Source organism: Spermophilus citellus, assembly GCF_964194105.1.
Source record: "Spermophilus citellus genome assembly, chromosome: 4".
In the NCBI taxonomy this organism is placed as follows: domain Eukaryota; kingdom Metazoa; phylum Chordata; class Mammalia; order Rodentia; family Sciuridae; genus Spermophilus; species Spermophilus citellus.
The window spans coordinates 69163812-69175232 of NC_138185.1; the positions used below are offsets into that span (position 1 = coordinate 69163812).

The 11421-nt window shown below is 45.6% G+C and overlaps 1 protein-coding gene across 2 annotated transcripts in view; it reads left to right on the top strand.

Annotated features, from left to right (window-relative positions):
• The window catches only part of SLC28A1 (solute carrier family 28 member 1), a 55233-nt gene extending 45146 nt beyond the window's left edge, over positions 1–10087 (top strand). For both annotated transcript variants that reach the window (XM_081290864.1, XM_081290863.1), the window contains 6 exons: positions 115–283; positions 401–598; positions 5029–5110; positions 6394–6492; positions 6582–6693; positions 6963–10087. In XM_081290864.1, coding sequence (XP_081146990.1) covers positions 115–283; positions 401–598; positions 5029–5110; positions 6394–6492; positions 6582–6693; positions 6963–7035 — 733 coding nt within the window. In that variant the 3' untranslated portion in view covers positions 7036–10087. The remainder of the gene's footprint in view (positions 1–114; positions 284–400; positions 599–5028; positions 5111–6393; positions 6493–6581; positions 6694–6962) is intronic.
• The last annotated feature ends 1334 nt before the right edge of the window (positions 10088–11421 follow it).

Here is an 11421-nt window from a genome sequence, read left to right on the forward strand (position 1 = left end):
AGAAAGTAAGGATTCTCTGATTCTGAAACACCCCATCCAAGGTTCCTCCTGGAACTTCTAGGATGGGGACCCTTGTTGGTGGGCAGTCATGATCACTCTTCATCCCAATAACAGAGAGGCCCAAAACCTCGTGGAAGCAGCCAGCAGTGGGGCTGCCATCTCAGTGAAGATGATTGCCAACATCGCCTCCAACCTGATTGCGTTTCTGTCTGTGCTGGCCTTTGTCAATGCTGCCCTCTCCTGGCTGGGAGACATGGTGGAGATCCAAGGGCTCAGCTTCCAGGTGGGGTTTCCCCATGTGGAGGGGAAGATCCTGGGGTTGGGGGTGGTGGGTGGTGACCCAGCAAAGCCCAGGCTTTGCCCTCAGTCCTAATCAGTCTTCTTGCTCTTGTACCCTCAGCTCATCTGCTCCTACATCTTGAGGCCTGTGGCCTTCTTGATGGGCGTTGCCTGGGAGGACTGCCCAGTGGTGGCTGAGCTGCTAGGAATCAAGCTGTTTCTGAATGAGTTTGTGGCATATCAAGAACTGTCCCAGTACAAGCAGCGCCGCCTGGCAGGGGTCGAGGAGTGGGTTGGTGCAAAGAAGCAGTGGATCTCTGTGAGTATCTTGGTCCCACACAGTTGCTCCTGAGGGACAACCCCTCCACCACACACACACACAAAGCTACTTTCCTGGCTACCTGGCTGAGACACACTGTGGCGATGTTTAACCACCCATGTTATTTATTGTCCTGGGAGACAGGACAGCATCAGGCTTATTGCCATCTTCCTCAAGACCTCTCAGGAGGCTGCGGTGCTGGAGAAGAGCATTGTTTGAAGTATTCCTGCTCTAGGTGGGCCACCATTGGCTGTGGCATTCGGCTAGCCATTGCACCGCCTGTCTTCTGTTGGAAAACAGGAGTCTAATACTCTCACTGTCTACCCCAAAGAAATACATGTGAATGTCCAGTGGGCTACATACATGAGTGTGCCGGGTGACTTCCCACCATGGTCCCTGTTAATATATTGGATGCAGTTTAGGGATTGGCTCTTTCTGTGAAATTTTATTTTAAGAACTATAAGATGCTATAAAAATTAACCCTTCTAAAAAAAAAAAAACACTAACTCTAGTAACATTGAGAATGAAAAAATTGCCAGATGTGGTGGTGCATACTTGTAATCCCAGCAATTTTGGAGGCTGAGAAAGGAGGATGGCAAGTTCGAGGCCAGCCTGGGGAACTTATCCAGACCCTGTCTCAAAATTAAAAATTAAAAAGGGTTGGAGATGTAGCTCAGTGGTAGAACACCCCTGGATTATTCAATCCCCAGTACCACAAACACACACACACACAGACACGAATGCAAAAATTACCTATAATCTCATCATACTAAAACTATAGTTATTGTTTAACCATTTTATTCTACTCTTTTAAAGAGAATTTACATAATCTCTACTAAAGCATCCATACTATATTGTAGTGTGCTGGGTGACCTCCCACCATGGTCCCTGTTAATATATTGGATTTCCTTCCTTCCTTCCTTCCTTCCTTCCTTCCTTCCTTCCTTCCTTCCTTCCTTCCTTCCTTCTTTCCTTCCTTCCTTTCTCCCTTTCTTCTATTCTTTGTTTACTATTATGAAATTAGCATCATTTCTTAAAAATGTGGTGGTGCAGGCTGGGGATGTGGCTCAAGCAGTAGTGTGCTCGCCTGGCATGTGTGTGGCCCAGGGTCGATCCTCAGCACCACATACAAAGATGTTGTGCCCCCCGAAAACTAAAAAAAAAAAAAAAACAACTCTCTCTCTCTCTCTCTCTCTCTCTCTCTCTCTCTCAAAAAAAAAAAAAAAGAAAAAGAAAAAGAAAAAATACATTTGTTTTATTTATTTATTTTTATGTGGTGCTGAGGATTGAACCCAGGGCCTTGCATGTGCAAGGTGAGCGCTCTACCCCTGAGCCACAGCCACAGCCCCCACATGATTTTTGATGCGTGTATCCTCACGAATTTAACCAATCTCCCGCTGTTGGGCCATTCAGATGAATTCCATTACTTGGCTGTACATGCCATACAGTGTGGAAGTGAATCTTTGTGTATAGTACTGTTCCCACCTCTTGGGTCATTTCCGCAGGAGCTTTCCCAGATGTGGGCTGGTTGAATCACATGGCATGAGTCCTCCTGTGGTTGCTCCCAGTAATTTTCCCAAAGGGTTGGAACAACTGAAATTGCCACCAGCTGTGCCGGTGAGCATTTATCTCACCACATGCTGAATAGCACTAGGGAGTTTCTACTTAGAAACAAGTTTTGCTACTTTAATGGGCAAATAGTAGCTCATTGTTTTATTTTTCATTCTTGGGTGACTGAGAAATTTTAGTAATAAATTTTTCTTAACTTCAATTATTTTTAAGTCTCTCTCCACCCCACCCTCACCACACTTGGGACTACACCTAGGAGTGCTCTACCACTGAACTACATCCCAGCCCTTTTTATTTATTTTTATTTATTTATTTATTTTGTTTTGAGACAGGGTATCAACTCAGTTGCCCAAACTGGCCTAGAACTTGTGATCCTCCAGCCTCCTGAGTAGCTGAGATTATAGGCATTATGCTTCCAGTAGCCCAGCTTCCAAGTACAACTTAAAATAAGTTGTAAATGAATATGTTTTTTAGTTGTTTTTTTAAAAGTGTATGAAGTAACAGCATGTTTCCCCTCACTCCTTGTCCTTACTTTGATCTCACCACACCTCAGAGGTAATCAAGTGTCTGATTCTTCATGATTTTTTTTTTTATTTTGTAGGAGGTACCAGGGATTGAACTCAGGTGCACTCAACCACTGAGCCATATCCCCAGCCCTATTTGTATTTTTATTTAGAGACAGGGTCTCACTGAGTTGCTTGGCGCCTCCATAAATTGCTGAGGCTGGTCTGGATTTAGGATCTTCCTGTCTCAGCCTCCTGAGCCACTGGGATTACAGGCTTGCACCACCGTGCCTGGCCCTGTGCTCAGCTTTTTAATGAATCTTATTCTTTCATCAAGTATTTGTGGAGATCATTTAGGTGCGAGGCACTCTGCTAGGCAACAAGGATAAAAAGGGGATTTAAACAACCATGACTCCTGGTCTCATATTTCTCTTATTGAGAGACACAGGCAAAACACAGTAAAGCAGAGTAATGAAAGATTACCACAATTTGTGGTAAATTTTATAAAGGAAAAACAAGTAAAAACAGGGAGGGGGGTTCTCTTGGCTGAACTGGTTGGAGAAAGTCTCCTTGAGGTGTAACATTTAGGCCAAGACTTGAAGAATATTCTAGACAAATGAAGAGGCATATGCAAAGGCCCTGAGATTGAAAGCACATACTATGCTCATAGAACTGAGGGTAGTACAGCTAGAGCATATTGTGAGAGTATGGCTCAGGGAGTATAGGAAGTCACTGAAGACTTGACCTTTTACATCTTAAGAAAGTCATATGAGCTGGGCATGGTGTTGCATACCTATAATTTCCAGCCATTCAGGAGGCTGAGGCAGGAGGATCACAAACTCAAGGTCAGCCTCAGTAACTTAGCAAGACCCTGTCTCAAAATAAAAATAAAAAGGACTGGGATGTAGCTCAGTGGTAAAATGCTAGTTCACACTCTCAGTATTAAAAAAAGAAGAAGAAGGTTGTTTAGCTGGTCTATAAAGCACCATTGTATGTGAGCAAGCAGGGCTAAGATACCTTAATATTTTTTCAATTAATATTTGCATAAACTTTTAAAATTAGAGCATTATAATTATACATAGTATTTGAATTCATTTTAACAAACTAATACATGCAAGGAATTTGATTTCAATCCCCATTTCCCATTTTCCCTCCCCTTGTCCCTCCCCTATTCTCCCTACTCTATTTCCTTCACTCCTTTATTTATCTAGTTTTGATGCATACATTAGTTATGTTATAATGAAATTAACTCTTTTCATATTTCCTCTCTATATTTTTCCTTGTTTCTTCTTTCTTTTCCCCTTCATTTTCTATATAGGGATTTGTTTTCTCAACATAGATTTTTACACCAAATCTTTTCCTTTGTGATTTCTCCTATTATTTCTGTAATTTATATGCTAAAATGATATCTGGTAAGTATTAAATCCCTGGAACAAGGCAAGAAAGTCATTAAGACAATGAATTTTATAGTTATAACTGAGTTCAAATTCTGACAAAGTCACCTTCTTGCTGTGTGAACTTCTTACTGAACCTGAGTCTCAGTTTGGTCCTCTCCAAAATGAGTGTAATACTTGTAACTTGTAACTATAATTATTATTATCCTAAATTTTCTATCATTCTACATTTAAAATATTTGTCTGCTTCTATGATCTGAAGGGAATTTTATATACAGTGTGAGATATGGATCTAAACCAATTTTTCCCCCAAATTGTTCCATTTTGGGCCTTAATGCTTCTTTCTGGAAAATTAAAAAAAAAAAAAAACACTTCAGAACAAAACAGAAGCACTACCTTGTTTAATTGCCCACTCAATGCCTGGTATTTCCCATATATCATAATATAATCCTTATCACAGTCCTGAAGCTTCAAGAAGCTGCTGACCTGCCCATGGGTGGGGACAAGCCTGGAAGCCAGGCTGGACGCCTGGTGCCTTACTCTTTCCCGTGGGGCCCACTGTCCCCTCTCAGCCTGAGAGTTCCCCACAAGGTCTCTCAGCCCAGGGCTTTCACAGCCACCGGGAGCAAAAGACTACAGAGCACCAGAAGCGGGGCCCTTCTCCAAGCGCCCCCTCTGGCCAGAGTGAGAGACTGAACCAGGCTGAATCACACCCCAAAAGGCTGGTATTTAAGAACAGGGGGTTGAAGATGAGAGGAGCGAGGGCAGCTATGTTGTTGAAGTGGCAGAATTCCAGCTGACTTAGATGTGGGAGAGCAAGGCTAGGGGAAGGGGCAGCACAGAGGGTTCAGAAGTCAAGGGCATATGGGAAGTGGGTAAAAACAAAGCCAGAGCCTGGGCAGCGTGGGAGTGCTCTTGTCCCAACTGAGGGCAGCCCGTCCTCACACACCGTCTGTATTTTCAGGACAGAGCAGAAATTCTCACGACGTACGCCCTCTGTGGATTCGCCAACTTCACCTCTATTGGGATCATGCTGGGAGGCCTGAGTGAGTCCTGTGGGGACCCCCACCCCACCCCGCCCCAGCATCTGAGGGAGTCAGGAACCTGAACTCAATGGGGACTCAGGCCTCAGTTGTCCCACTTGTCTAAGGCAGGAGCCTGAACAAGATGGCCTTGGGGCTCAACGGCCCAGTCCTAGAGTTCCATGATTTCTCTGCTGCAGGGGATGGCCCCTCTCCAGGTCCTCCTTCAGGAAGCCTCAGGGCTTAGTCCCACAGTTGAAAGGAGTGATGAAGTGAGTGAGCGGAGAGTGAGTTGGGGACATAAATAAAGGAAGGACACTTCCCACCCCTTCTGTTTCCCATTTCCTACTTCCCCAAATGTGAGTTCTCAGGGGCAATGTGAGTGCTTCCGCAAATGTGTTTTCTCCCTTTTCCCTCCACATCCCAACAGTAGAGAGGAAGTTTCCACACTGTTCTCAGCTTTTTTTTTTTGGGGGGGGGCGGGTTGTACTAGAACTTGAACCACGGAGCCACATCCCCCAGCCCTTTTTATTTTGAAGTTGCTGAGGCTGAGGGCTGGGGCTATAGCTCAGTTGGTAGAATGCTTGCTTCACGGGCACAAGGCCTCTGGGGGCAATCCCCAGCACCACACTCTCTCTCTCTTTCACTCACACACACACATACACACACACACACACAAGTTGCTGAGGCTGGCCTCCAACTTTTGATCCTCCCACCTCAGCCTCTTGAGTTGTTGGGATTACAGGCATGTGCCACCACATGCCTGGCTGTTCTTAGCTCTTCAACAATAACATCCTCTTTTTGCAGCCACCCTGTGGTGCAATCAGCCTGTGTGTGTGTGTGTGTGTGTGTGTGTGTGTGTGTGTATGTATGTGATTGTTTCTATAGTGCTGGGGATCAAACCCAGAGCCTTGTATGTGCTAGGCAAGCACTCTACACGAGCCTACACCCCCAGCCCTAATCCACCCATTTTACAGAGCAGGAAACTGGATCTCTGAGAGTAAAATAACAGCCCAATTCATTCAACTAACAAGTGTCTGAGCCTATATTTAGTCCCAGGTCTGCCAGATTTGATAGTTAAATTCTTTTTCTGCATCTGCCACTGATGATGTGTGGAGGAGGACTGGATCATATCCTAGGGGGCAGGAGCCAGGCCTTAGAGGACTCCTAAACTCGGGTGACCGGCAGGGACAACATCTGTCCTCTGACCATGCAGAAGAGGAGAATCAGCAGATGAGCCATACCACAATCTGTGGTCGGAGAGGCACATGGAATCCCTGGCCCTGAGCACTCTTGTCCCCTTGCAGCCTCCCTGGTCCCCCAGCGGAAGAGTGACTTCTCTCAGGTTGTGCTCCGTGCGCTCTTCACGGGAGCCTGCGTGTCCCTGGTGAATGCCTGTGTGGCAGGTGAGTTCAGGCCAGTGGGCTTGGGACTTGGAGCCCTAATCTTCTAGCTGGCCCCTGGGCTGTGCCCACCAGTGGCTTTCCCTCCACAGGAATCCTGTATGTGCCCAGGGGGGCTGAGGTTGACTGTGTGTCCCTCCTGAATAGCACCCTCAGCAGCAGCAGTTTTGAGGTGTACAAATGCTGCCTCAAGGCCTTCCAAAAGTAAGATCCTGGGCCATGGGGGGAGTGGAGGAGCAAAGTGTGAGGGAGCATACAGCACCCAAGTGCCTGGATGCCTTTGGCACAGGGAGGTGGGATAGAAAATGTCCTGGCTATAGCTGATATAGCATGGGGAGGAGGAAGGGAAGATTTGAGGACCAAATCTGGGGAGGAAGTGTGGACCAGAGATGCAGAGTGACTTTCCCAGGGTGCACAACCTGGCCTGCAGAGGTGGGCCTGGAACTCACACTGTACCTTTGTTTTCTTTTCAGCACCAGTCTGGAGTTCAGCCCAGTGGCGCTGGACAACTGCTGTCGATTTTACAACCACACAATCTGTACATAGCAGGGACAAAACATCTTTGGGGCCCTTCTTCCCAGGAAGCATCAGTCCTCACCCTTCCCATTCTAGGAAGCCACAGGGCTAGACCTGCCTCTGTCCCACAATTGGGAGGGTGACAGAGCAAGTGGCAAGTGAGTGGGGACAAAAGAAAATGGAGGATACCTACCACTCCTGATCTCCTTTCCTCTCCTCTGTTTCCTAGCTTCCCAAACTTGAGTTCTCAGAGTCACCTCTGCCTTCTCCTCTCTCGCCTCTACATCTAACAGCACTATGGACCTTTCTATTGCTCTCTCCTTGGGGTCTCTCGTGTACACCTTCCCTTGTATTATCACAAGTGTGTCACACCCAAAGCCTCCTTCTCTCCCCTCTTCCCTCCCTGAGTGCCGGACCGTCTTTGTGTCGTCTTCTGCTACAAGTTGTCTTCTGGAGACCCTTCCTCTTCTTTCAGAATCCCACACTCCCTTCCCCATGGTGTTTCCCAAATTGGTGTCCTGTGGAACATTGTCCCTTGGGGCAGTCAGAGGATTTCAGGATCCACCAGGTTTGGAAATAAAGTTAGATAGGGTTGGGGGTTTTGTTGTTTGTTTGTTTGTTTATTTATTTTTTTTTACTGTGGACTTGTCCCCAATTCATAGGGATATTATATGTTTTCCAAACTTATTTTATCATAAGAATTTTTTTTTGGTACTGGGGATTAAATCCAAGGGTACTCTACCCCAGCCTTTTTTGTTGTTGTTGTTGTTGTTGCTGTTTTGAGACAGGTTGCCAAGGCTAGCCTTGAACTTGTGATCCTCCTGTCTCAGCCTCCCAAGTAGCTGGGATTTTAGGCATGCAATACAGTGCCCAGCGCATAAAAACTTTTTTGATGAGAGCATCTCCTGTTTGAAGTTTCATGGAATACATCTGGGGAAATATTGGTTAATGCTCAAACTACTTTACCTTCTTGACTAGTAAATGTTTACAAAGCCCTTTGTGCCAGGCACTGTTCTTGGTGTTTTATATGTTTTAATTCAATTCTTATAGTAATCCTATGAGATTGATACTACTGTCAGCCCAAGTTGAGGAATCAGAGTCCCCAAGAGGTTAAGTAACTTGCCCAGAGTGATGCAAGGAGGACAGGCAGGATTTAAACCCAGGGCATCCAAATCTACTGCATGGTGTTCACCTCTGTTGACTGCTAGTGTTGGAAGAACTCTGTTAGGTATCTTGCCCTCACCTCCTCCCCCTGACTTTTCTTCTAATCCAAGCCCTCTGCTCCAGGGGGGTCAGGTGTTGTCACCTTTTTCTGGATCCTCTCCATCTCCTTCCAGCCTGTGCTGTTCCCATTACAGTGATCATTTTCCCCAGCAGCTTTGGCTTCAGTGACCTGCAAAGCAGCTTGTCCCCGTGGTCACTGGGAATTGGCACCTTCACCCCCACTCACTACGTCTCACTTCCTTTCCAGTTCAGCTGCTCTGGGTGGCAGCTACCAGGTTCAGCCACAGTGGGCCAAGTCCTGCATCTGTCTGTCAGTGGGTGCTGGCTCTGCCCCTTGACCACCACAGGCTGACTGAGTCAAAGCCTAAGTCCTTCCCCTAGCCCTGCAGAACGGAGCTTGGCCTACTCCCACACCTGAGGGCTATGGTCCCTGCCTTGCTCTCCGCAGCCCCCTACTCAGCCCCTGCCCCTGCTCCAGCTCCCCTTGGGCTGTTGGTAGGATGACCACACAACCATCTCTCAGGATCACCACCTGCCCCTTCCCTACTATCTGATGGCTTCAGCCCCTCCAGTCAGATCTTGGAATAGTCCATGGATGCCCTTGTGCAGCATCCCCAGATCCCTGCACACCTCACATGGCCAGTGGCATTCCCTGGAAGACTATAAGTCCCTGGGACACCAGGCTCACAATACTTCTGTTTTCTCCCCAGTGCCTAGCACAGTGCTGGACTCATTAAAGGTGCTGAATAAATGTTTGTAGAGTTGAATTGCAACTTCTTTAAGGGGCTCTGTGTGTAGAACATGCTATATAGGATAGATTGCTGTTGTGATCTGGGGGACAGGCAAGATTAAGAGCTCCTTCATCATAACCAGTAGATTTCTACCCTCTCCATCACCCACCATGCTCCTTCTTTCTTATCTTGCACCCACAGAAGTTGGGAGCCCCGTGAGGATGAGGCTGCAAATACATACAGTTTCGAGGAGGCCCCAGTGCTGATACCAGATGCCCAGGCTTAATTGCAACCCAGGCACAGAAGCAGCAGCTTCTAAGTCAGGGTTGACACAGATTCCTCCACCAACCCCTCCCACAGTCATGACAGGCATTGCTAATCTATCACAGAACTCCTCTCACTGCCTCTAGAAGAAACTTCAGATTCTGTAACAGCTCAGCATTAGATAAGCCCACTAACAAGTGGTTCAAGGTGCCTTTTCAGGAGATAAATATTTGCTACCTCTGTGCTATGAAATAGACCCAAACTACCATTGAGTTTATGTATAAAAGGGATTGAAGGTTTTGTAAAAAGACTGTAGAAATTAAAAGAGGTACGAAACAGAGGGATTCCCAAAAAGAATGGAAGTTGTGTAAGTAATTCTTCTATTCTAAAACTATTACAAAATTCATATGTTGAAATTGTAATTTCATGATGATGGCATTAAGAGGTGGGGCCTTTGGGATATGATTAGGTCATGAGGGTGGAGCCCTCACAAATGGGATTAGAGCCCTTATAAAGGCTCTGGAGAGTTTCCTCACCCACCATATGAGGTTAGAGTGAGAAGTTGTCACTCTGCAAGCCAGAATTCAACCATGCTGGCACGCTGACCCTGGACTCCCAGCCCCAAGATCTGTGAGAAATAAATTTTGTTTATGAACCACCCAGTTGATGATATTTTGTTATAGAGTCTGAACTAAGAGCCCCCACCCTCATGATGTCATCAGAACCTAATTATCTGCCAAAGGCCCCACCTGCAAATCCCATCCCACTGGGGGCTGGAGCCTCAACATATCAATTAAGGGGGGATATAATACAGTCTGTAAAGTCCTACTATGTGCCAGACTCTGAGCTAAAACTGAGAGAACAGCTGAGAACCAAACTCTAATGAGCTAAAGGAGTGGAATCTTCCTTAGAGAAGAGGGACTGGAAAAGGAAATCCTAAGAGCCTCTTGCAGTAAGCAGACCTTGAGAAGAGGGAAGAGGGAAATGATCTCTAGGAAGAATTCTCAGGTTTCCATTGGTAGATCTACTAATGGCATTTTTGAGACTAATTAGATATTATAAAGTAAAAATAAGGCCAGGGTAGGATTATACAAATTATGGTTTATAGTGTTATCTACTTTAACACAGAATACACTGCAATATTGGGCTAACTACAAGATAATGATTTTTTTACATAAAACTTAATTTATTATTAATAATAAAATCCATTTTTATTTATATCAAGTATGTCAATGTGATCACACATTTTTACATAAATATGTTTCTTGAAACAAGTGGATTCAGGGTTGGGGCTGTAGCTCAGTGGCAGAGCATCTGTCTAGCACATATCAACCACTGGGTTTGATCTTTAGCACCACATAAAAATAAACAAAATAAAGGCATGCTGTTCATCTACAACTACAAAAAATAAAAATAAAAAGAAAGAAACAAGTAGATGCTGTGTTCTTCTATATTTAGTGTAATAATAATCAACATACAAGATTCAATTGTTATTTAATTTTTATTTTTTTAAATGTAAACTTCTTTTTTTATATACCTTTATTCCATTCGTTTATTTTTATGTGCTGCTGAGGATCAAACACAGGACCCCGTGCATGCTAGGCGAGCACTCTACCGCTGAGCCACAACCCCAGCCCCTCAATTGTTATTTTAAATTAAGTTCTAGTGGGGTGATGTGTTGAATTCTTTTCAGACCTGTGACCATATGAATGACTTAATTTGGAGATATTAGCAAAAGTCCACATTGACATCTTTCATGGGTGGAAGGCTCCTGACCCCTCCTGTTGTCCCCTACATAGTCTTGATCCCCAACAAAAGAACTGAATGGGCTTTGCTCATGGAAATGACTGGAGACCCCAAGCATGATGAGAGCAGAACCCATGCAGCAGGGCTGGCAGTGGCCATCCAGGGAGCTGCCTGTAGCCAGGCTCGGAGCAGCTAGAGAGGGACTATCCTGCTTCCAAGATGGTGCAGGGCCTGCCAGGGGAAGGTAGGGACAGCATGCTCTAAGGAGAGAGCCAGGAGCTCAGTGGGGTAAGACTGGGATGTTGGCCTATTGGTGATGGACCCAGGCCTCATTGTCACATCTAGAGAATAAGGAGGACATATGGATGTGGGTAAGGTAAAGGAGAGCCCAAAATTCTAGTCTGTATGAGGCACACAAATCAATCAGACTGATCCATACAACTTCCTACAG